The following is a 26,036-nucleotide window of genomic DNA, read 5'->3' as shown; positions in this document are numbered from 1 at the left end:
GTAAGAGATTATAGCTAAGGTGTCAGCCATCCTGCTCTTTTATAGAAAACAGTGCCAACAACGCCTGCTTTGCCTTCTCAGTAGATCTGGACACTATCTTTTGACTACAAAATAGCTACAACAGCAAATTTCCAAACAGGCACCACCATCAAATCATGGGCTAGGATAAAGTGAGCAATGTACCAACCCTGCCACCTCTGGCAGCATCCACACTTAGTTGGTTGGGAGCCCACACTCAGTGAATACTAGTTGACAGAAAAGGTACCTCTTTTGCATAAAAGTTTTAGAGTCATATTCTTCAGACAGTATTACAAAGCTAATGATAACTACAATCCCTTGTCAGGTTATCATTCTACTGAATCTAACACTCATTGTTTCCTTTTACATAACCAGTCCAATAAAAGAAAGATCTGGGCTCAATTAATAGCTCAGCATTACCAAAATCAATTTACAGCAGTAATATGAATAGCAACCAGGAGGCATCTTATGAACTTATTTATTTATTTATTTATTTTGGTACTGGGGATTAAACCCATGGGTACTTTGTCACTGAGCTACATTCTCAGACCTTTTTTTTTTTTTATTTTGAGACAGGGTCTCATTAAGTTGCTTAGGCTGGCCTCGAACTTGCAATCCTCTTGCCTCAGCCTACTGAGTTGCTGGGATTACAGGCATGCACCACTGTGCCTCCCTGTGATTTTCGAAACATCTTCCCAAGCATCATGACCTTTGATCCTCATGAACAACACTGCCTGGAGGGCAAGACATGTATTATGATCTTCTTTTTATAGATGAGAAAACTGAGTATATAGGGATTAATAATAACAACGACCACTAATACTTACTGAGTTCTAACTATGTGCCAGGTGCTATTCTAAATTCTTCTGAAGTATTAACTCATTTAGTTCTTAAACAATTATATCAAAAAAGGCTATTATTAGTTGTATCTTACAGACAAGGTGATGAAGATTGGAAAAGCCAGGTAACCTGCTCAGTGTCACTGAGCTATTGAATACCAGGGCTGAGATTTGAGACTCTGGTGATCTGGCTGCAGAGTCTAGTTCTCAGCCCTTACCTCAACTGACTCCAGGAATGGCACCATTATCAAGAGGCAGAGCCTGAACTTGAATTTAGACCTTGAACCAAAGGTCTCTTCACAATTCCTATTGAGACCTTGAACCAAATTCTCTTCACAAATGCTCCTGCAAAAACAATGTTTTATATTTGGGCCTTATGTAGTAAAAAAGAAAATATTTCATACATTATGTGTGGTTAGAAGAGGAGTAAGTGAGACACAAAATTCATGGGTGAATTCTCGCTACTTACGGATTGAGGATTCTTGCTGTGGAGGGATGGGAAGAGCAGCGGGCTTGGCTTGTCCTCCTGAAGATGACTCAGGTGCTCTGTCCTGGAGGCTTCTGCTTTGTAGGGGTAGATGAGATGCTGAGGGGGCTGGCCGGCTTGATGCTGTCGGGAAGAGATTCTCGTGTGTGGCTTGGTTGGGGGTTGGGCAGGAGGGACCGGCTTGATGAGAGGAGGTGGGCCTTTTTTTTCCAGGATGTCTTTCTGTGACTTTCCTGAATCCTGAAGGCTCTGTGTAGTGCTGCCCAGTGGGTGTCCAACCTGGAAGTAAGGATATCGAAGTGCCTGGAATGACAAATGAGGTGTTAGGAGAAAAGTCTAGCCTGGAGGATAAACGCCATCATGATCACTGGGTAATAGCACATGTGACCAGTTCACTGCAGATTTCTAGCCCAAACCAACTCTAAGACAGCACTCTGAATTAGTAATATCCCTTGTGACTTTCCTTATCTAAGATAACATAAAATTTATGTAGTACTTGCAACACTTAAAATTATTTGGATGAAGTAGTCAGTTACACTGCTACTTTTGAGGAGCATTCTGGCTCAACACAGATCCTGATTTTGTAACTCCCTTGCTATGCGTGTTAAGTATGGTATTTTATGCTTCTAAGCCCATTTTTTCATTCTTCATAAAGAGAACAAAATGAAACAGAAAGAGACAAATATCATGACCTGGGAAGACTCTGAAAAATCAAGTTCAAAATAAGCAAGTACATCTGCTTTTCTCTCAGAAGTACCAATAGTATAACACATTAAACCTCCCTGGCAAGACAAGGTTTAGTTGCCAGTTGATCTGGATTATCAAGTTTTCAGGATAGCCAAGGGATAAATCTTAAATTTCTAGGGCTTATAAATCTTTCTGAAACTTTTTTACCTGTATTCCCTTCTTTGTTTGACATTGTTGAAAATAACAATATTTCTTTATGAGTCCGAGATATAATCATAAACATCTATAACAATTACATTAAGTGTAGATACAGAGGCAAATAATATGGGTACTGTTGCTGAGGTCCTGAAGTCTAGCTTTTAACTTAGAAAGTCTTCTCTGTAGTCCTAGGCGTTCAAGCAAGTCTGGATTGATCTGGGGTATTTTTAGTTTTTCTGACACTATTCTTAAAAGCACACATTTCTCTCTTGATTCCCTGTTACAGAATCTTTTTTCTTTCCATCTCTTGCATCATTTTAAAAAATGATTCAGCTGGGCACAGTGGTGCATGTCCGTACACCTAGTGGCTCAGGAGGTTGAAGCAAGAGGATCACAAGTTCGAAGTCAGCCTCAGCAACTTAGTGAGGCCCTAAACAACTTAGCAAGAACCTGTCTCAAAATTAAAAATAAAAAGGACTGAGGATAAGGCTCAGTGGCAAAGTATCCCTGGGTCCAATTCCTGATACCCCCAAAAAAAAGACTTTAAAAGTGGTTCATCGGCAATCTTCCTTTCTGCCCTGAAGCAGATGGTGAATCTCACCATCAGTGGGACATTTCAGAAAGCTTTCCAACCCTCTTAACAAGCCGGAGTCCTACTTAGGGCAGTAGATTGTAACACTTTCTTCACTGAGTACTTGGAAAAGTGCTTTTCTACACTTCTTCATCCCCCCACCCCCCAACTATCATCTCTCCAACTACCACAAATTCTAACATCACATTATCATGTTCCTTATAGATCCCCACCACTTTTTATTAATCAAATCATCTCTGATTCAAATTAGTCACTTATGAAGCAGGAAGCATCACAATACCAGACCTTAAATTATATACTACAGAGCTATAGTAACAAAGAGAGCATGGTATTGGTACAAAAACAGACATGAAAACCAAAGGACAGAATAGAAGACCCAGAGACAAACCTACATAAATACAGTTATCTCATATGAGACAAAGGTGCCATACACATATATTGGAGAAAAGATAGCCTCTTCAACAAATGGTGATGAGAAAACTGGAAATCCATATATAGTAGAATGAAATTCAACACTTATCTCTCACCCTCCACAAAACTGAAAATCCTAACTGGAAATCCATGTGTAGTAGAATGAAATTTAACCCCTATCTCTCACTCAAAGTGGATCAAGGATCTAGGCATTAGACCAGAGACCCTTCATCTACTAGAAGAAAAAGTAGGTCCAACTCTCCATCATACCAGCTTCAGAACTGACTTCCTCAACAAGACTCCTAAAGTGTAAGAAGTAAAATCAAGAATCAATAAATGAGATGGTATCAAATTAAAAAGCTTCTTCAGAGCAAAGGAAACAATCAAGAGCATGAAGAGAAAACCTTCAGGATGGAAGAAAATCTTTGCCACCTGCACCTCAGATAGAGCATTAATCTCCAGGATATATAAAGAACTCAAAAACCTTAACTCCAAAAACACAAATAACCCAATCAATAAATGGGCAAAGGAACTGGACAGAAACTTCACAGAAGAAATACGACTGGTCAAAAAATATATGAAAAAATATTCAAAATCTCTAGCAATTAGATGCAAATTAAAATGACACTGAGATTTCATGTCACTCCAGCCAGAATGGCAATTATCAAGAATACAAGCAACAATAAATGTTGGCGAGGATCTGGGAAAAAGGTACCCTCACATATTGCTAGTGGGACTGAAAATTGGTGCAACTACTATGGAAAGCAGTATGGAGATTCCTCAGAAAACCTGGAATGGAACCACATTTGACCTAGTTATACTACTCCTCAGCATATACCCAAAGGACTTAAAATCAGCATATTACAGTGACACAGTCACATAATGTCTGTAGCAGCTCAATTCACAATAGCAAAGCTATGGAACCAACCCAGGTGCCCTTCGGTAGATAAAAGGATAAGGAAAATGAGCTGTATTTACACAATGGAATATTACTCAGCCTTAAAGAAGAATGAAATTATGGCACTTACAGGTAAATGGATGGAACTGGAGACTATCATACTAAGTGAAATAAGCCAGGCCCCAAAAATCAAAAGCCAAATGGTCTCTGATATGTGGATGCTAACACACAATAAGGTGAGAGGAAGGGAAAAACAGAAATTCATTGGATTAGACAAAGGGGAATGAAAGGAAGGGAAGGGGATGGTATTGGGAAAGAGTAGAATGAATCCGACATAACTTTCCTAGGTTCGTATATGAATACATGACCACTGAAACTCCACACCATATATAACCACAAGAATGGAAGCTATGCTCCATGCATGTATAAAATGTCAAAATACACTTTACTGTCATATATATCTAAAACAACAAAGAAAAAAAAGAACTGGTCACTTATTAGATCCTCCGAGCAGTTGAGAAAAGGTCAAGTACAACGAATGCAACAGGAGGCTTGCAGCAGGCAGGTGAGTGGTCAGAGCTCACTGCATCACATCTCTTTTGGGTGCACTTCATAATCTATGTCAAAGCAGCCTGGGGGAGGGTGGGTGAGAAGCCAGGAGGCATGAAGTCAGTCAGAGACCTGCTGTCTACACAACAGGACTGCAGCTGGTCACACTCTCCATACTAGTTACTAGATGAGCGATCAGGGAAAAATCACTTGAACTTTCTGAGATTCCGTTTTCTCACCTATGGAAGTGAAAACAAAAATGCCTATCTCATGGAGTCCTCCTTAGGTTAAAATCACCTAAGATACACTCACGAGTTGGTGAGATGTAAAGTGCTATAAAATATGAATTGCAGAAATTTAGCCTGACTCTATCCCATCTGTCATTCTCTCAAGAAGTTTAAGGTTACCTTTCAATAACCAGCACTGGCTAATAACATTAAACTACTCTACAATCTTAATCCATAGAGAATATATTTACAAACACTTTCCAAAGACAGATGAATATATCTGTTTGTTTTAACTTCCACATATATATTGATATATCCTATGAATATATGCTATTTTTCAAAGCAACTATATTGTTTAAACTTAACCTCTTTAATGATACACTGTAAGTTTCAAACTATTTTAAGTTCTTATACCTGATACAGTAATGTAGCACTAGTGGTATTTAATACCATTTGTCACCTATAATACTAAATATGTCTCATGTGATTTATAGAAATCATTCAGTTAGATATGAACTTTACAAGAAATCTATCAAAAAGCAGAAAATGGAGGAAAACCTGACTAGCTGTTGGTCGTTTCTTGGGATCCCACTGAAGCATGTCTCTCAGGAGCTGAATCGCTTCACTACTAGCATTTGGAATCAGGGTCTTCAAGTTGTTGGGTATGCACTGGGGCCAGTGAAAGTTCATAGCACTTGAAAGTTGGTAGCCTTCAGGCCAGTCAGTCTGAAAGAAGGAAAACGACAGAAAGTCTTTCTTGGCTCATTGCTGTGCCTCAAGTGTGTATTCTTCACGTGTGCCCATCAGGGAAAGCAATCGTGCCACGGCCCTGCCACAGTGATCATGGCAGCAGCATATGTCATGAGACCCATGCCATATTCATGAAGAGACTCTGAAGAATATGAATTCCGGAAGAGATACGCCAAATTGTTTTATAACCTCTATATAAGATAGCCCATCTCTTGAATTTGGGGATTAAACATAATTAGTATTTCCCCGACTGTGTGTCAGGAGACAGAGACTTTAGAAATTGCTAATGAGATATTTGTGGGGAAAAGACAAAATAAAACACCTTGTTCCTGGTTAAATGTTTGAAACCCTCCATATTATCATAACCCCAACTTGATGATTTGAAATACACGTGCTGAGGAAACCAAAGGTAAAGTCAGCAGTTGTACCTCATCTCTGGCTCCCACTTTTTCATGCATCGAAATTTGTGGGGGACTGGGGTTGCAGCTCAGTGGTAGAGCACTTGCCTAGCACATGTGAGGCACTGGGTTCGATCCTCAGCATCACATTAAAAAAATAAATAAAATATGTCCATCTACAACTAAAAAAAAAAATATATTAAACAAAAAAAACCTGTGGGATACTGAATGCTGGAACGAATAACAAAAAATGCGGAGCAACTGGTCTTTAAGGTTCCTTCTAGTTCTAACACTACTGTTCCGTAAGACACACCTTGATATAACTGCCTCCTCCCCGCTTTTTTCCAAAGCCAAATGGCACTGTGTATCTTAAAACATCCATTCACTTAGATAGTTCCTAAGAGAACATTTAATGGAACTGAATATCAAAAAATAATTCAATATAAATCCTATATTTAAGAATATCACTGGTCTTAATAGAGAAAATAGGTCATTTAAAAAAATACCACAATAATACAGAATAAAAAAAGACACAAGAAAAGTACAGATATAGATAGGCAGAGGAGGAAGAAATGCCAGCAGGGGAATTTGGAAACCTTGGAGAAGCAGCAATAATGATTCATTCAAATGATTAAGAAAATTTTTGAGGTTCTCGCTCATTCCAGTAATGGTGCTGGGACATAAATAAACACAAGATAAATCTCTGCCAAATGAGTTTACGGTGCAAGAGAGATATAAAAACAGATAGTTACACTAATAATGCAGAACACAGAAGATGAAACAGTGTGGAGGGAGGTTACTGGGGGCCTGGGAAGAAGAGCAGGATTTGGTCACAGAGAGACATTCAGACAGAGTGCATGTGAAAGGTGCAAAAGAGAAATTTCAGGGAACACAGGAGATCTGGAGTGGAAAAGAGGGGAAGGGGTCTGAAAAGTCAGGAGCTTTGGTTCACAGGCCTTTGTTTCACATCATTACCTTTTTTGGTGTCCCCAACAGTTGGCAAATTTTGAATATCGTGTCAATTTCACTGGCCCCAGGGAAGAGTGGCCTGAGGGTGTACACCTCTGCCATGATGCAGCCCACAGCCCAGATGTCAATAGGGGAGCTGTAGTTGGTAGACCTCAGGAGAACTTCTGGAGCCCTGTACCTGGAGGGACAAAGTTAACTGCTAGCTATCACTTCCACTGGCCAGAAATTAAATAACAAGCAATTCTCGATAAAAGTTTATATATTTGTTTTCTTCCTGGTTCAGTGTGGTACATGAACTTTTTAAGGACTTGATTTCTGCCATGGCTGCTGTCAAAAAGCAATGCTTCTCTATTCACATTATTTTCTATTGAGCATTTCTCTACAGAAGTCTTTTCTATAGCATCTTTGAGAGAAAGAGACAGGAGAGAAAGGGAAAGAGAACATAAAACTTGTGTGAGGGCTACTTCTTGATCATGGCGAACTGTATATCAGCTCCTAGGGTCGGAAAGTTTTAGTAATAGCAATTAGACTTTCAGATAGGTCTTTGGAGAATCTTTTATGACTCTTTTTTGAAACTGTCCTCAGGAAGACCCATATATAACATCTTATTTATACTATGGAGAAAGATGATGGGTTTCCTTTAAAAAATTATTTACATCCAAGTTTTTAACCTTGTCCAATGCCAACACACTTACAGTATTTCAGACTGCACTCCTCCTCTTGTGAAAAGTTAATGTTTATGATTGACAATCAACCCTCAATAGAAAGGTATCTTTTTGAATAAGTGCTATTAAGAAATTTTGAGAAAAATAAAAAGTATTCACCATCTGGTAGACACGTAGTCTGTGTATGGAGGTCTTGATCGGATTTCTCGGGCCAATCCAAAGTCTGCGATTTTCACAAGTTCTGGTCCCATACAGAGGAGGTTCTCAGGCTTTAAGTCTCGATGGAAAAAGCCTGGAGGAACAGTGAAGGATCCAAATGCAAGTCTGCTGCATTACTCTTTGTAGCCATACTGCTCTTCTCATGACAGTTACAATTTTAAAAGCACTCTGATATGATACCAAAGACTGTGTCCATCCTCCAGATGATGCACAAAGTTTTGCACTTCTCACAGACTTCAGTCATTTCCCTTTGCAAAATCATTTAAAAATTGATCATCTTCTTATAGAATTGTTTTCTTTTACAAGAGAAAACTTCTCTTAAAATATCAAAGTCCATGAACTCAGAAAACTATAAAACAAACTCACTCGAGGGAAAAATACTATTCTTGCTTTGCCCAAATCAGTCAGAAAAAAAAAAATTGAGATTGAAACCATTTCAAAAGAAAATAGTGTTAATGGGTATTGAGTTTATACTACAGTTACAATTTTTTTTTCTAAAAGACAAAGGATTTATGAATATGATCTTCTCATACCTGAGATTCTGCTGCATGTTTTGACACACATTTAAATGTTAAGTGCTTATTACTTTGCCTAAGGAAGAAGTACAGAGGTGTATCTGTAGCTCACACAGTGAAAGGCAAAGGAAACTCATCAAATGAGAAGCCCATGTCAGCTGCAGAGGTGCTCCGGAGGCACAGGCAGGAGATATTTAACATGGCAGTCTTTTAGGTTTGCTCAGACACCTAGTGATCAGTAATTTTTACCCACTTCCTGACTGTATTACCAACACAGACAGCATTCAGTATGACTCTAAATCTCAATGGGATGCCCAAATTGGAAATTGGTTGATGCTGCTGATGGTGCTATTATACGCCACCATTATCAAAGCTGTGAAAGCTGGACTAACTACCACATTATGAGAGAAATTAATAGCCATCACTGGAAACCTACACTATTCCTAGACCACCTCTGTGCTGACAATTTACATTTCTAACGTGCCATCTCTACTCAAGATCAGCATCTCTAATAAGATAGCACCTGTCAACCCTGTATCAGCTTGGGCACACTGCTTTTCTCCTCTCCCAAATCATTTCTCAAATCTTTGATAAAATTGCTAGATACCTTGTAGTCATGTTGAGTCCATTCTTCCACAGACAGTGATGGGATTGTGTTGCATTTTCCATCAAAGTGCATCCTACCCATCCCTGTCTTCCTTTTCAAGCATCCCCCACACTTTATCTCTTGTCTCTCACTGCCTTATAGAGTTCTCACAGGCTCCCCTCGCTCTGGCCTCCCTGGATTTCCACACATCCTGAAAATTTAGGCGCCTTCTTTCCCTTGTCATGCTTCCGTGCACACACACATAAACACTTTCCATCACATTTTTAAGATTATTTAAAATGTTTTCATCCTCCTTAAACAGATAAATGTATTTTCTAACACTTTTCATCAATTTGTGTAAAATGTGTTCCAGTCAGGTAAAATTCTTCATTCCCTTTAAGTTCATTGCATGTATTCCTATTAATGCTGTTGGGCTTTTTTTTTTTTTTGTCTATCTCAATCCCAATTTTGTCATCCTTCAAGACTTATTTTGAATTTCCTTGTTTCCATGAAGCCATTCTAATATGCTAGACTTCTTCATTCCTTTATTCTACCAAGAAATATTCAGAAGGGCCATGCCAGGCAATTGGTCAGCTCTGTGGATTCAGAAGCAATCCAGATGGCTGTGGATCTTAGATCTCTCTATGCCTCTGTGCATACAATAGGCCCTCCCTCTGAACTTCTTTAGAGTTCTGTCATTTTGAGATATGTCATTTTTCTTAAATTAGATGGAAGCATGTTAAGGGAAGAGGCCACAATTATATTTCTGCTGAATGCCTAGCACAAGGGCAGGAGCATGGTGGTCTCATAATAAATTCTTGTTGATTAAACAAAGGACTTGTGTGGGTTTGCAGGGAACATGAAGGAGCTTAACAATGACATATCTACCTGGGCCAAGAAGGCAAGGTCAACAGAGAGCAGAGTAGAGCTGAGGGGAGAGGAAAAGGAAGAGGGCTCACAAGACAGGAATCTACCACTGAGAGAGAAGAGTAGGGGCTCTGCAGCAGTGTGGAGACAACGAGGGAGGGCACAGAGCTGAATGTCCATGACACAGAGGGGGTTCCAGCAGAACTAAACCTATTAGTCAAGTTCATTTTCCAAAGACTGTCTCTGCTCTAGGGAAACGGCAACTGTGACACGGTTACATGTGAAAATGCACTACGTGAAATGTACCACAGAAAGCAACGGTGTTTTAGTGAATGGACATTCCTCCCTGTTATCATTCTAAAGACAACAGGGTTTAGTATTAGGTCCAACTTCCACATGGACAATATTATGGCAGAAGGATGGATCTGCATGGTAACAGCTTAGATGGACAGATGAATATGGTTACGGAGCCTATAACCCAGCTCACATGTAAGAGGATGGAGGTACAGAACTTATCAAATGCATTCAAGATGGACACAAGTGAGAGGAGGAAGTTCTTCCTTTCCACCTCAGTGCTGCTGCTTTTTCATAACCCAAGGCATTGATAAGATCAAAGGAGACAGCCCTGGGTTACAGAGACAGGTACAAGTTGGTGGTTGTTATAGCATAGGTGTGTGTGTGTGTATACTGTAAAATTATATGTGTAGGTCATTGCTTTACTCTTCATCCTGCCATCTGATAATATACCTAATAGGCTTCCAAATACCAGTTCCTTGAAGTATCCCAATCAAATTAATAGCAAATCAAACCTAAATTACAATAAGAACCATACTTGAGGTTGTCAACTTGACAAGTACAAAGAGTAATTCAATATTAGTCAAGAATGGCCTTTAAAATGAAAGAAAAGAATTTCTGATAAGGACAAATTTGGATGACTTATTATCAGCCTAATTAAATAACGTGTATCCCCGTCCCCCAGCGTGGGTGATGTCTGTTCTAAGCCTCGCTGTAACTGAGTCATTGTGTTTGGACCCTCTGTTCAGAGTACCCTGCAGCTCCCAGAAGACTGGCTATGTGCTCCCATCTTGGACTTGGTTGAAGAGTGTGTAAAGATGGAAACAGCTGTTCAAGAATGACCTTTATGAATATACCTAGGAGGATTCCATTCACTCTTGGAAAAGATATGAACTGTGAGGCCAGGGTTTATAAAAACTTAGGGCATTAAAAACACTCCAGTGAAAAAGAAATGGCAGAAACCATTTTCTTACTGAACAGATGGGAAAACTGAGTCATGGAAGGGGCGGGGTAGATGAATTATTCACAATCTCACCAAGAAATGTGTCATAGCTCTATCAGTGTCAAGCTCTACTCTTTCCATATAGTTAAATCATGATCTGTGGTTTTGGTCCTCTCAAGACCAGATTAATGTTATTTCTCCTTCTTTTTCCTCCTCAAATTGGGGTAATTATTATTTCCAAACTAATGTAGTATTTCTCTTATAATGACTCACCTGTCCTCCAGCCTCTCCCATCCCAAGGCAACTCCTTCCATAACCATCTATAACAGCTAGCTCAACAAATCCAGGTCTTCTCCCAGTTCAGTTCATCCTACCACATTGACTTGTACTTGGATAAGCATCATCCTTGAACTCCTGACCTGGTTCTCTGTATCCACCAGAGTTGTGCTCCTGTAAACACCAGCCTCCTCCCCACAAAGCCAGGCTCTATCCTCTCCCACTGCTGACTCCTCTCCTCCTCCTTCCACAGAGAACATGCACACAAATGAAATGAGGAGAATGAGGATTCCAAGTCCCCACACATCCTTCTAAGCAGCTTCCCTTTTACACTCCTAATTGTTTCCCTCCAAAACAATTAGAGGAAAAATGGCAAGGAAAAAACATTAATTGCAAAAGGCTCTTATTAAGAGTGACTGCTAAAAACTGTCAGTTGACATATGTTGTACCTACTATACAATCTTCAAGTATAAGTCTTTATAATATATCCATGGATATGTCTGTAGAATATATAATCCTCTTAAAGAATAAGATCACAACTACCTTTTAATAGCCTTATGCCCCTGAGTTCTATTTCTTAGGAATTAAAAGTCTAAGGCCCTTATGTGATACACAGTGACATTTTTTCTGTTTTAACAAAACATTACTATTTCCATGTAAAAGGCAAAGCAGCTTAATAATTAAGTGTACAGACCTACCAGGCTGATTTCAAATCCCAATGCTGTTACTCGATATCTGGAAAGTCACTCAACTCTCTGTGACTCACTTTCCCCACCTGGGGGGAAAATAGCACATACCTCATGGGTTATTTTTTTTCCAAGATTAAATACATTTAAAGCTTTTAGAGCTGTGCTTTGCACATCAGCACCTTGGAAGAGTTAGTCATTATTAGTACTAGTATTAGAAAATTCTTTCATTTTACCCTCCCAATAACCTGTTAGAATGCACAGCATAGAACCATCTTTTTTTTTTTTTTTTTCCAGATAAGAATTAAGGCTTGTAGGCTATTGATATGCCCCAACTGTGAAGTGCTTTAGGTATTTTTTCCTATTACTGGAGGAAAGAAATAATAAGCAGGTGCATGTGCACTTAGCCAAAGTCAAGTCAATACCATACAAAACCCATAAGTTTCTAAAAATTTATCAATGAACATGGGCCAGGCCCTGTTCAATTAGTATCCATACCACTTAAAATTGTTAAGGTGGCGCTACAACTCTGATCTGATTCCTAGCTGGGTACACGTTCTGCTGATGAGCACAATGTGATCGCAACAATGGGCCCATTTCTTCCTCTGGATTCCTGATTGACAATGGAAATCCTTATAGCTGGGTAACTCAGAGATCACACCACAGCAGAGTGCTGTTATGATAAAAACCTTCTTGTTCAAAACTGGGAACAGACCTATAATCTAAGCTCAGGATACTGCATGCCAGTTGAACAACAGAGGGATTTTCCCTTTCATCCTGGCAGAAAAATCTGTTGTGCTTACTTTTTTGTTAATAAAAATGGTCAAGGAAAACTCAAGGCTTTCTTCCTGCACCACACTGATATAATTCACTAACAAATTATAATTCATTAACAAATCTGATATAAACATATGGAAATGACCAGAGAATAGTTAAACACTATAAATTTATGTAGCATACCTTCCCGCTGTAAATGTAAATGTTTTGATTTTTTTTTTTTTTTGAAGACCATAAGAACTGTGATGCACAGAAATGTAAAGGACTGGGTCAAGGTCATGCACAGCCAGACAGTGGTAAGACAAAGAAGCAGAGAACTACCTCTTGGGGCAAAACTTTGTCCTAATGCATTTCTATTACCTGCACACGGAAGTATGACCTAGATATTTGTAAAGGCAGGTCAAAGATGAAATGGCCAGTTTGTTTTAATTATTTAATTTCTGGGAAGTACATATACTTTGACATTGTTCAGTCAGTACCAAGTAGAGCTGCATGTTCATTCCCAGTGGGGGAAATACTCAGTGACATGAAATATGGCCATAGCAACTACCTGCAGTGCTGTTCTTCCCTCTCAGAGGAGTCTACTCCCCAAGGCAGAATGTACCTTCCCACAGTGAGAACAAGCTACCAGGGAAGTGTCTGAGACTCATAAGACATCTTTGTGAAGTGTTTTAGATATTTTTTTTTCCTCATCACTCAAGGAAAGAAATAATATGGAAGTACATGCATACTTAACCAAAGTCAAGTCAATAACATACAAAAACTATAAGTTTCTAAAAACCATTTATCAATGAACTTGGAACAGAACCTGTACAAGTAGTATCCATCCCACTTAGAATCATTATTTTCTTCATCTCATACTGTCTTGTTCTCTTTGAGAACTGACAGGTTTTTGTAGTGAATCACAACAGATGGGCACAAACAATCTGAACTATCTTCACTCTAACACTCTATTGTAATGGGACCTCTGATTTTTAAGCCTCTCTGAACTTCAGTTTCCCCTTCTTTGAAAGGAATAGATACCATCTGTTCTCTTTACCTGAGAAGTTGGTAAGGACATAAATAAGGTAACAGATGAGGCTTTATTAAGCTCCAAGTAGAACTGTACACATGACTTCTGGGGAAAAGTGTCCAAAAGGTATCTTTGGTAACGGCAAAGGTACTGAGGTCATAAAAGCAGAGGTCTGATCTTCTCCATAAGCTGAGCCTTCCCTTGCACTGTTTCTACACACTGTAACTGTCTGAGGCATGCAAGGACAGAGTTCCAAAGGGCTGTTTTGATAAAGGGTGTTAAATTCTATTTTAAATATGTGTATGTTTGTACATGCATGTATACTCGTGTACATGGGATGAGAGAGAGAGAGAGAGAAAGAGAGAGAGAGAGAGTGTGTGTGTGTGTGTGTAAACTATGTGGTCTTATAGATGGGATGCATATATATATGGGTATGGGGGATGATGTGTGGTACATATGTGTTTGCATCTAGATATAGATTTGAGTAAGTAGTGGTGTCACACACCTGTAATCCCAGCAACTCGGGAGGCTGAGCCACGAGGATGCTTCAGCAAATTAGTGAGACCCCATCTCAAAATAAAAATAAAAAGGGCTGGGGATGTAGCTGGGGGTGGGGGTGGGAATCCTATCTATCTATCTATAAAGCTATATAGATATCCATTTGATTAGGTAAAGACCTGGATGAAACAAATATCTGAGTCTTATAACAAGTAGCAAAAAGGGGAAAAAAAAAAAAAGCTGAAGAATACTTATTTTCTTTTATGTCTACTCAGTTTCTAGTACTGAGCAAATAGCCTGAAGACCTAAAATGTTGTGATCAACTCACCTGAAAGCATGCTGGTTGACCTCTGTCTCTTGAAAAACACTTTTGACATCTCATTATTTCTTTTTCTTGAGCTCTTAAATTTAGTAAGTGTCCTTCTAATTGTCCTTAAGACACCATGCCAGAAGTTTTCAGTGTTTTGCAGATTCATACTATGCCCTGTGATTTCTTGTGGATAAAGGCTAAAGTGGTAGCTCCATGAATGTCAGTGGAATCATAGGTGAACTGTACCAGAGGCTTTTTACTAGAACTGGTTCCGATCTGACTCAATCTTGCCTGGGTCATACTGACCACTCACCACGTGCCTGAAGCTGACAGGGATTTGTGTAGACAGCTTTTGTTGGGCTGTCTGTGTTCCATTTAATCTCTAACTGGGAGGGGCAACTTAGGAGGTAAAGAGAAAGCTGGTGATGATCCCAGATGAACTGTGCCACCGTGTGCAACACAAGACTTTTCTCCTCACTGCCAATTTACATCAAATCTAAACAGACTGTGTTGTCAAAGGGTTTCAATCCAGTCTCCTTATTGAGTAACAAAATTCATTTGTTGGTGAGGTATTTGCAATGGCAACGACATGCTCAGACTGAGAGTGAATGTATTTCTGCCTGTGCAAAATCAGTCACTTGCCCATCTGTCTGTATGTTTAAATGACCTCAAGTGACCTTCTCAGAGGACTTCTGGCTCCATCCATAAATATGTCCATCTGGCAGCTCTGTGATCACATGGTTATTGATCCAACCTCATGTGGGTCTGCCTCCAGTTAGTAACTGGATGCAGTTAGTTGCTAGAGATTGCAACCTCAAACTCATTGTTGCTTAAAACCTTTCAAAAGCTCAGCTAAGAAGAAAAAATCAAAAGGGAGGATTTCCTAAAGGGTACAGAGCTGTCTTGTCCTCTGGATATTCTAAATCTCTCCCTGTACTAACGGATCATCCCTGGTTTTTATGATCAGGTGATCTAATTAGCCTACATTGAGGAATATGACATAAAATTGCCCTAAGCAGCCATCACTACATTTTCTACAAAGTCATGTGACATACTGTCCCCTCTAAAGGGTTCATGACAGAAGTTTCTCTTTGGTCTTGATATCAAGAATAGTTCTGCTTCTCTTGTGCAACTGATCTGTTTTTACCTCGGGGAAGAATGTATGTTCTAATTGGTTACATTTCACATTTTGCTTGATATGACAAGAAGCTCAGAACCAAATCTGTAGCCTGCTTCTACTGAAATAAAAGTTGCTGGTATGCATTTTAAGGATTAACCTCACTCCTGGCTTATCTATACCTTGTTTTGCTTTTGCTTCTTTCTTCATTTTGCTAATTTTTAATTTATTTTATTCTTCTGTGTCACATAAATCCTATGTCAAGTCATTTTTAAATGCTTTCAAAACAAACTGAAATATAAATACCTTAGAAAAATGAGAAACCACAGGGAAGGGATGTTAGTGGGTTAAACATAACACCTGAAATGTCTCAGAATTCTAATTTGAAGTCTCTCATTAATACACCTGGTCAGGATAATTCTTAGGTCGATACTAACAAGCATAATGTTAAAACTTAAAGAACAAAAATACGACATGCCTGGATGAATATGTCAAAATGAACCCCACTATCATCTATAACTAAAATGCGCTAATAAAAACATTTTTAAAAAAAGAATAAAAAACACAAGGACTTGATAATTGAGGAAAATTCAGAAATCAAATTCCAAAAGATAATATGTTCCAAAATCCATCAGCAGTCTCTTGACTCTTCAATCTCTTTTGGGGATTAGTTACAAAAGACACTAGTGCTTCCTACATCTTCTACTTGATGATATTTCACTGCTATTTGAAAGCACAATGCTCCACATCACCTACCATGCTTGTGAATAAATGCAAGTCCTTGCAATATCTGATACATGATATTCCTTATAGCAGACTCAGGAAACAACTTGTTCCTGTATGGACAGAGGAATACAAAGTTATAAATTCCTATGTATTAAAAGGAAACTTCTGCATTCATATCCTTTTGATTACATAGTAAGAAATTAAGAAAACATTTGCTGGTATACTAATTTTTGGCCAGTTCCTTTGATGATAAATACCAAAGAAAATCAATCATTTGTCCATATAAGGGAGCTACCTTATAAACATCAAATATATTCAGTTATATTATGAAGAAAAGATTAAACATTTTACAATACAAAAAATAATCCCTCCAATGTAACATATAAAAATCTAAAAAATTCTCTCTTTATGATATAAACTAAAACTTTAAAAAATTATTGTGGGGACAGTTTGAGGTCTTTTAGATGAAGCCCTTATGAGCTGTAATGGATGCTAACATTTTTCCCTGGTCAACAAACCTCACAGCTCCAGTGCTGTTGTTGACAATCAAGATGATATTTTTTCACTCAAATCCCCCAAAGGGATGCTCTGAATGGCATTCACTTTGCCACCAAGGAAGTCTGCCCAAGAGGTTCTACATGGTCCACCCTCAAGGTTCAAAATTACCATAGTAGGTAAGTTTTTTATTAGCCTCCCCTTACCAGCATGCAAGCACCTAAGCACTGCAGCAGGTCAGAAGCCAAAATAAACCTAGAATTTTTCAACAGAGGTCTCAAATTAAATGAAGCTGTGTCCACCCCGACTTGTAGTTGCTCTGCCTATACATCCTCACGGGAATGCAGAATTGTAGACCTTCTATAAGCTCTATGAGCTTCTTTGGGGGATTAAATCTTTAAAATCTGAAAACTGCTTCTCTGAAAGCAACTTCCCTGAAGCTATCACTGTGCCCAGTAGTTTGACCTTTTCATGACCAGAGAAAGAACTGGGAGACTGAGATAAACAAAAGGAGAAAGAAAGCACATCTACTTTGCAATATTTGTTTCTAAGATCATGACGACCCCAACGATACCTTTCTTTAATGAGTTGGTACAGATTTTCCTTCATGTATTCGAAGATAAAATAAAGATGATCATTTTCCCTGATAACTTCTTTTAATTTTACTACATTGGCATGGTTGAGCTTCTTCAGTGACTAAAACAGGAGGAAGAAAATGCAAAAAATTTAGAGAAGATCTGTTGTTGAAAAAAAAAAAAAGTGATCCTATATGTGCTCAGGAAGAATGCCTAATTTAGAACCACAGACATGCATGCCATAAGTGATATTTTATTATATTTAATTACCAGTATTTCCTTGAAATCAATAGTAACTCTACCTAGAAAAACTGTTTTGATGAACTGACTAGAAGATAAGTATTCCATTAGACCAGTAACTGGTATTCCTGGCAGCACCCAGCACTCGGCAATAAGCCAGGGTTATTTTAGGCTCAGCCCCTCCAGACCATGGAATTCATTCAGGCTGTGGAAATAGCCAGGAGGGAACCAATATAGGAAGCTGAAGCTTTGAATTTTCTAGCACTGGAGAATGCAGCTGCTTTGGGCTGAGATCACCAGCTAACAGTGTGCTGAGACTTTAAATAGGATATTGCTCAAATAGGTGGAGGCTGACAGCCTGATTCTCTTGACTTCTGCTGACGTGTGTCCATGAGACCTAGAAGGCTCCTTCTTACAACATGAGTTTTAATTACAGAGGAGGAAAGAGATGCTTTGTGGGAAAGGACCTGCAGTTAAGATGAGAGAAATTCCTCTGCTTCCAAGAGCAAAGATAAAAAAAAAAGTCAGGCAGTAGATGAGGAACAAGAGGGGAGTACATAAAACAGTACACGACCTGGTCACTCATGCTCACACGTGTGTGGTTTTGTGAGCCCATGTGAGTACAGCCACATGCACACTTCTTTCTGTTTGCATCATTAGTTCAGCCAGTGGTAAACAAAAACTTTATTGGTTAGCAGCAATATACAACATCCAGACACACACAACTGTTGGTTTGCTCATTGGATAATCAGAATTTGATGGTTTGTTTCCTTAAAGGAAGCCTCCAAGGTTCACTCTGGTCAGTAAAATGAATCTTTAATTCAAATAGACTTTTCCTCATAGAGCACTGAATCCAATAATAATAAATCATAAACCCCTTGTTATCTTTGAATTCATTTAAAAGAACATCCCTTTTATAAAAATGAACAAAATGTTTAAAGATGGAAGTGTTAAAAAATGAATATCCAAATCTGGAAGGACATTCAGTAACCAAGTACCCAAGGGATCAGAGCTTGGGAATGTGTAATATGATCAAGTTACTTCAAGCAGCTGGGAAGAGGGAGGGAATATGGTCAGTGAATGAGGACACAATAAGACTATTCTGGAACTTCTTCCCCAAAGACAAGCTCCTGCCAAGACACTTCTCTGGCACAGATTCTCAGCTGTCTTAGCCAGATCCTTCCAGAATGACCCAACCAGGATGATTATTTCTTGTAGTTGGGTTGGATTCCTGGTTCTCCATGAGTAGCAATCATAAACATTGCTTAATTCTTAAGTATTCACTGGACTCTCCTCACTGTAGCCATCTTTTCTGCCTGCTTGCTTAAAATACATCACAAACAGTAGGGGAGATTGCCCTTGGATAGGTAGCCTCAGGGCAAATTCATTTAGAGAAAACAGTTTTAGAACTTTTCTAGAAGAGATTTCTGGGTGAGGAATGCAGTACCTTTAGCTCTCAGCCTGAAGTCTGTTTTGAGCAAGAATTACTCGTCCAAGTCTAAGGAGTGACTCACAGCTCTTTATTATTTATTTATTTTTCTGTGTGTGTGTGTGTGTGTGTGTGTGTGTGTGTGGTGCTAGGGGTTGAACTCAGGGGTGATCTACCACTGAGCTATATCCCCAGCCCTTCTTATTTTTTCTTTTGAGATACGGTCTCACTAAGTTGCTAAGGCTAGCATAGAACTTACGATCCTCTTGCCTCACCCCACAAAGTAGTTGGGACTATAGGTGTGTACCACTGTACCTGGCAACAGCTCTTGTTTCTAAGGTGAGGTTTTATGAACAAGTTAAAGTCTATAGTGGTTTAATATAAAATAATGAACTTTGTGTGGAAGACTTCCTTATAGAGATGTATTTCCAGAAAGGAGCATCTTGTTTGGCTTACGAAAGGATTCCAAAGAAGCAGTAGTGGCAGGTCACCTGTATCAGAGCAGAGAAGTATAAATAGCAAAGCAAACCTAGTAAGTGGTCCACATGGGGACAGTCCCCATGGATGAAGATTACAGTTGGATATGATCAATTCTGCCCTTCTCAGAGTTGGATGCATAGATTCTAACTATTAAAACTATAAGGTAGCTGGGTGTGGTGGTGTACACCTATAATCCTGGAGGCTCAAGAGGCTGAAGCAGGAGAACTGCAAGTTCAAAGCCAGCCTCAGGGAATAAGCAAGGCCCTACACAACTTAGTGAGACCCCGTCTCAAAATAAAAAATAAAAAAGTGCCAAGGATATGGCTCAGTGGTTCAATCCGTGGTACCAAAAATAAAATAAAATTACAATGTACTGGACCCCATGATATCCTGAGGCATAAAAAGACAGTGTCTGGCTCTTAACAGACAAACAATGTAATTGGGGGAAGATAGTGCATAAATTCAAAATCCATGTAACAGAATAAGGAAAACCATATTAAGTGTCACAGGAATGAAAGAAACAAGAACATTAGAAATATTTCAAAAAGGAGTAATCAGCAAACACTGAAGAGCCAATGAGAGCATCTCTAGGATGGTAACTGAAGTAAGAGTTATACCCAGGCAAGTGCATGGGGAGGGAAGGGTACCTCAAAAGGGAAAGCCCATCCTTTGTAAGGCATGGAAATGGAGTGAACCCTATGCTGCAGACTTAAAGGGTAAGAATCATCCCATTTTGACTCTGGAGGAGGCTTATCTTGAAGACTCTGGTTAGACAAGTGAACAGGGCTCAAAATTTTTATATATTCCAGATATAAAACCTTTGAGTTGTTCTGGTGAATCTTGTAGCTTTGGTAAAGTTGCAGCTAAGAGATGACTGATTTGATTTGGTTGAAAAGTAAATCTACGTGAAGCTCATTGAAGGGAGAAGTTTAAATGTACGATAAAGAAAGGAAAAGAGGTGGAAGACCAAGGGGGAAGAAGCTGAGACATTTTGAATTAGGGGGAATGGTGGACATACAGACTAAAGAAAAGAAGCCATTGGAAAGGAAGAGCTTAAAGATATGAGAAGGGAAGATTGCTGGAGCGAGGATCTAAACACATCAGAAGTTAAGATAGTTAAATAAACAAATGAGCACACTGGAGCAGAGTAGGCAGGCTGCAGGCTCCCTGCTACTCCAGGATGGTAGTTGGAACACCACAGCACCCTGTAAGACAATGCTCAAAGAAAAATGTCCCTGGAACAACACAGGAGTGAGGATTTCTGCCCCTGCATCAGGTCGTCAGCTACAGAATCTCCATAGGTACACGTGGGGATGGATGGGCAGATGGAAATGCAAAAGAAAAGATGTGAAGATGGAAACCGTTGCACAGTGAAGTACCAAAGTGCAGAATTCTCTTCAATTCCTTTTGCTGCTGGAATTAAGCAGGACAAATGGTAACAAGAGTCCTTTAGTGACCTTCCTTTCCAATCCCCTTCTACATCAGCAGGCAGAAAAGAAGGACCTCAGCAAGGAGGAAGGGATGAAAAACTTTGGCAAGGTGCCTCTTTCTACCCTTTCTTCCTTCCCTCCCCTCCGTATTCCACAGCTGGCTCTGGCTCAGTGCTGGCAAGTTTGTGTGAGGATCAACAGGGGCTGGTGGGGTAAGGAAGACTGTGCTTGGCAGCAGATGTAGCATCTGTGTAGGCAAGGAAAGAGCAGGGAATGTTGGTGGTGACCAGATGAAGAACAGTGCCCCCCACTACCTTAACAAGCATTCACTGCTTCCCAAGGTGCTATGTACTTACAGTTCTTCTAAGCTGTTTGTATGAGTGATCTCTCTTCCATGAGAACTAAGACACTGTTAGTTGTACAAAAAAGGAAAGGTTTAGCATCTAAGTTGAGGATGCCAGAGCTTCATGTCACTTAGAAAATGTCCCTGGATCATCCTTTTTTTCCTGTCTCTAATGTTTTAGGATTTCCCAGAGCTTATATTCTGTAGACAAGAGGTTGTCACACTCTGAACCATGGGGAAAATCCAGCCCACCACCTGTTTTTGTATGGTCCATGAGTGAAGAATAGTTTTTACAGATGACATTTGTCATCAAGTTGATGATGGCAACAGTAACTTCAACCCTAATTAAGTTACTTGTGATGTCCCCTCACAAAAGAATGTTATTCATCTCACTGGATGAATACAAAAAAATGGTATTGTGATACAAAAAATGATGTCTATTATTATTATACTTTATATTTTATAAATTAAAACTTTAACCTTGTTACATATATGCTTATATAATATCCTCTATGTGACATTTTGGTCCATGATGTCTAAAAGATTTACTACCTGGCCCTTTACAGAAAGAGACTGTAGATCTTTACTCTAAACCTGAAACCCCCCTCAATATACGGAGTCCCCTGAAGAACAGGCACAACTGGTTTTCAGTACTCTTCTAGCATCTCTAACAGAGCTGGGTGGAAAAGACTAAGAGTAGAAGAAGCACCACTCAGGAGCACAAGGAAGATAATGACACATGCAAACCAAAGAGGTCAGTCTACTTAGGCAGAAAACAAGAGATTTAGAATAAAAAGAGGGGGGCTAGGAAAAAGGAAGGGAGTGGTGACCCCAGCCAGGAGGCTGAATAGAAGTGAAGAAATGTGCTACACAATGCTGACACAACTCACACCCTGATCCAAGAATTCTACCACGGACAATAGAGTATACATCATTAGAGCAAGAAATTGAAATAGATATTGTTGTTATATCTAGGAAAAACAATACACAAACTAGTTGAGGGCCCAGCAATGATCATCTTTAGAGGCAAAAAATAATTCACTAATCAACACACTCAACTTATTTATATTGAAATATATTGATATAAATATCCCATTAAAGATAAAACTTTCTAGTATCAGTACATTCACTAATATAATAACCTAGTAATCTTCTATGTTCAGCTAATAGCTGTATATTATGGTTTGGATATGAGGTTTCCCCCAAAACTCCTGTGTTAATGCAGAAATGTTCAGAGATGAAATGACTGAACTGTGAGACCTGTCACCTAATCAGTCCTTCCTAGTGAATGGACTGACTGGGTGGAACTGTATGCAGGTGGAGCATGGCTGGAGGAGGTGGATCATTGAGGGTGTACCCTAGAAGGGTGCATCTGCCCTGCAGCCCGTTCCCCTCCTCTCTTTTTACTTTCTGACTTCACCAGGAACTGAGCAGCTTTCCTCTGTTGGGCCCTCACCTTGGGCCCAAAGCAAAGGAGTCAGCTGTCTCTGGATTGAGACTTCTGAAATCATGAGCCCCAAATAAACTTTCCTCCTCTAAGTTGCTTTTGTTGGATATTTTGGTCACAGCAATACAAAAGCTGGCTAAAACACTATATATCATTTGCCCACAGTTTTAGCATTAATGAAAAGATACAAATGGAATGACTATATAAACTATAAGCCTATTGATAATATAAATCTATTTTAATCAGTCAAACAAAAATTATTCCCTGGTATGTTAATAAATACCTTAACTTCCCGAAGGTTCATGCATTCCTCCCAGGAATAAAACTTTCTTTTCATTCTAGAAGAGAAGAAAGAAATAGCATACTTATTCCCAATAACAGACTAAACTTTTTTTTTTTTAATGTTTTCATTCTGAACCTAGTCAATATACTTGAAGTTGGTTTCAGTTTCTATCAACAATATACCATCCAAAACAACATTTTAAAAAGTGTTGTTAAATGTGGGCAGTACAATCAAGCCTAAGTCACAAAATTGCTGAGCAGTGGTAGTGTGGTTCAGTGCAAAGAACCTGGACTTGCTCTACTACTAATGAGCTAACTTTTCCTGGAGGGAAATCTCTCAGGTTGCTTCTGTCTGCAACAGAGTTGTTGAACAGAACATTCTGTGTTGGTGAAAATGTTCTATGCTCTCTGGTATGGTAGCCACTAGATTTGGGACTACTGAGCACTTGGAATGTGGCCTAGTACAACATAGAAAACTGAATTTTAATTTCATTTAGATGTTGTATATGGTAGCTCACTAATATATTGGAGTTCTAGACCCTCCAGTGCAAGGTGGGCAAATGATGACCCACAGGACAGATCCACCCTGACATTTGTTTTATGTAGTTGATGAGCTAAGAATAGCATTTGCATTTTAAATAACTGGGAAAACAACTTGAAAGATGAATAATATTTTGTAATATGTGAAAATTATGTGCAATCAAAATTTAGTTTCCATAAGTGAAAGTTTATGGGAACACAATCACACACATTCATTTGTTTTTACGTTGCTCTGTCAAACAGGTGGAATGAGGAGAGCAAGATACAGAGAAATGAGGAGCGCAAGGTACAGGGAAAGTACACAGCTTTCCCAGTGCTGGTTACTAACAGACCAACCTCCATCTCTCCAGCTCACTCCAACTCTTTCCCTTGTCACAGTGTTTCCTGGTTGAGTGATCAATTCCTTTATTCATGGCGCAAATATTATCCCCTCTACGGGGTAGGGACTTTGCAGGCGCAAGGGATAAAATGATGAGAAAGATGTCCTTCCTGGAACTGACAGTTTGTAGTAGGAGGTAAACAATAATTTCTGTACTAAGTTCTATGAAGGAAAAACAGGGCAATATGAGAATGGACCTCAGAGGGTCCTAATCTAGTCTTGGGTATCAGGGAACACTTCTCTAATGAAAATATATTTCAACCCAGACCTGAAGGGTGAGAAGAATTTAGTAGGAGAAATGAAATGGAAATCTGCAGTGAAGGATCTGGGCAGAAAGGCATTTGATGAGTTCAAGAGGCAAAGGGCACAGAGACTGAAGTAAAAATAGGCAAGGGGTTAGTGATAAGGGACCAAGGCTGAAGCAAACAGGCAGGAGTCAATGATGCATCAATTTGTTAGGTCATATTTAAAAGTAGTTCTTGATCCTAAAACTGACAGGAAGACATTGAAGCTATCTAGTTTGGACTCTCCTCAAAAGCAGAGGCTAGGGCTTGGGTACAGATAGTTAATTTGGGAGATGAGTCCAGGAAGCCAGATTAAAGAGCAGAGAAACTGCAAAGAGGCAGAAAAGCCCAATAACGGGCACATGACTGAGCTGGTCCCAAGGTGGGCATGTGGGGCTCAGGCCTATTGGGGGCACTGAAGTTGGGTGGGACCAGGGGCTGTGATGAGCCAGCAGGACTCAGAAAATGTTTGCTGCAAATTATTTTAGTCAATTAGATTCATGTGCTTAGGATAATCTCTTCAGTCTGGTAAGAAGAGGGGAATGAATGGAAACCTGCAGAGGATTTAATGGTCAGTTGGTAAACAAGTTAACGAAACATACAGTGGGAATACAGAGAAGTAGGGGACCAGATAAGTACTTGGTAGAATTGACAGGACTAGATGACCAAAGGTGAGGCATAAGGGGAGGGAAGTCAGGAGGACTGTCAGGTTTTAAAGATATGGTAGTATCTTTTATCAACATAAAGAATACTGATAGAGAAAAAGTATGGGGTAAGAGAGGAAGAGTATGTTGAATATGAGTTCAGTCTGATGCATTTGAAATGTTTGAAGGACATCCAAACATAGACACCAAGAAGGCACTGGCCATAGATGAGCAAGCAGGTAGACCCTAAAGTGGATCCCAAAGACCCCCACCTCCTGGTATCATAGCCTCATGTGACCCCTCTCCTTCAGTGACTTGCTTCTAACAATAGAATACAGCAATTTAAGAGGATGCCATTTCTGTAATTAGTTTATAAAAGAAAGAGATAACACTTCTACTGCAGAAGACTTTCATTGCTCATGGCTTGAAGAAGCAAGCTGCCATCCTGTGAGCTGCTTTTGAAGAAACCCACCCCCCTCCACCCAACTTGGCCAGGAACTGAAGGCCAGCCTCCAGCCAACAGGGAACTGAGGCCCCCAATCCAAAACACCAGTGGTCAATGCTCCTACAATCACATGAATGAGTTCGGGAGTGGATTCTTCCCCAATCCAGCCTTCAATGAGACCCTAGGCCCAGTCAGGACCTTGACTGCACCCTCTTGAAACACTCTAAACTAGAGGACTCAATTAAGATGTTCTGAACCACAGAAACTGAAAGATGATAAATGTGTTGTTTTAAACCACTAGGTCTTGAAGTAATTTGTTATACAGCAACAGATAACTAATATAATACATCTCTGGCTGCAAAGATCAAGAATGTAGAGGAAACAAGATAGAAGTCATCAAACCACCATGCATATAAATGACACAAGTTAATCACTGAAATTTTTAGAAATTGTATCCTCTCCTACAAAATGATGTTTATTCATCTGCTTATCACTACCTCACAAGATGA

The 26,036-nt window shown here is 39.4% G+C and overlaps 1 protein-coding gene across 1 annotated transcript in view; it reads right to left on the bottom strand.

Annotated features, from left to right (window-relative positions):
* CILK1 (ciliogenesis associated kinase 1) overlaps positions 1-26,036 on the bottom strand; it is a 34,276-nt gene that overhangs the window by 7,793 nt on the left and 447 nt on the right. The window contains exons 2-8 of the mRNA XM_079147640.1: positions 23,237-23,291; positions 17,584-17,705; positions 16,545-16,624; positions 7,848-7,980; positions 7,030-7,201; positions 5,465-5,632; positions 1,327-1,647 (exon numbers count right to left, since the gene is read on the bottom strand). Of these exons, the coding sequence (XP_079003766.1) occupies positions 1,327-1,647; positions 5,465-5,632; positions 7,030-7,201; positions 7,848-7,980; positions 16,545-16,624; positions 17,584-17,705; positions 23,237-23,291 (1,051 nt within the window). The remainder of the gene's footprint in view (positions 1-1,326; positions 1,648-5,464; positions 5,633-7,029; positions 7,202-7,847; positions 7,981-16,544; positions 16,625-17,583; positions 17,706-23,236; positions 23,292-26,036) is intronic.

Source organism: Sciurus vulgaris, assembly GCF_902686455.1.
Source record: "Sciurus vulgaris genome assembly, chromosome: 7".
Taxonomy (NCBI): Eukaryota; Metazoa; Chordata; class Mammalia; order Rodentia; family Sciuridae; genus Sciurus; species Sciurus vulgaris.
The sequence above is the reverse complement of the archived record's forward strand: the minus strand, read 5'-3'. Positions and strand labels throughout refer to the sequence as shown.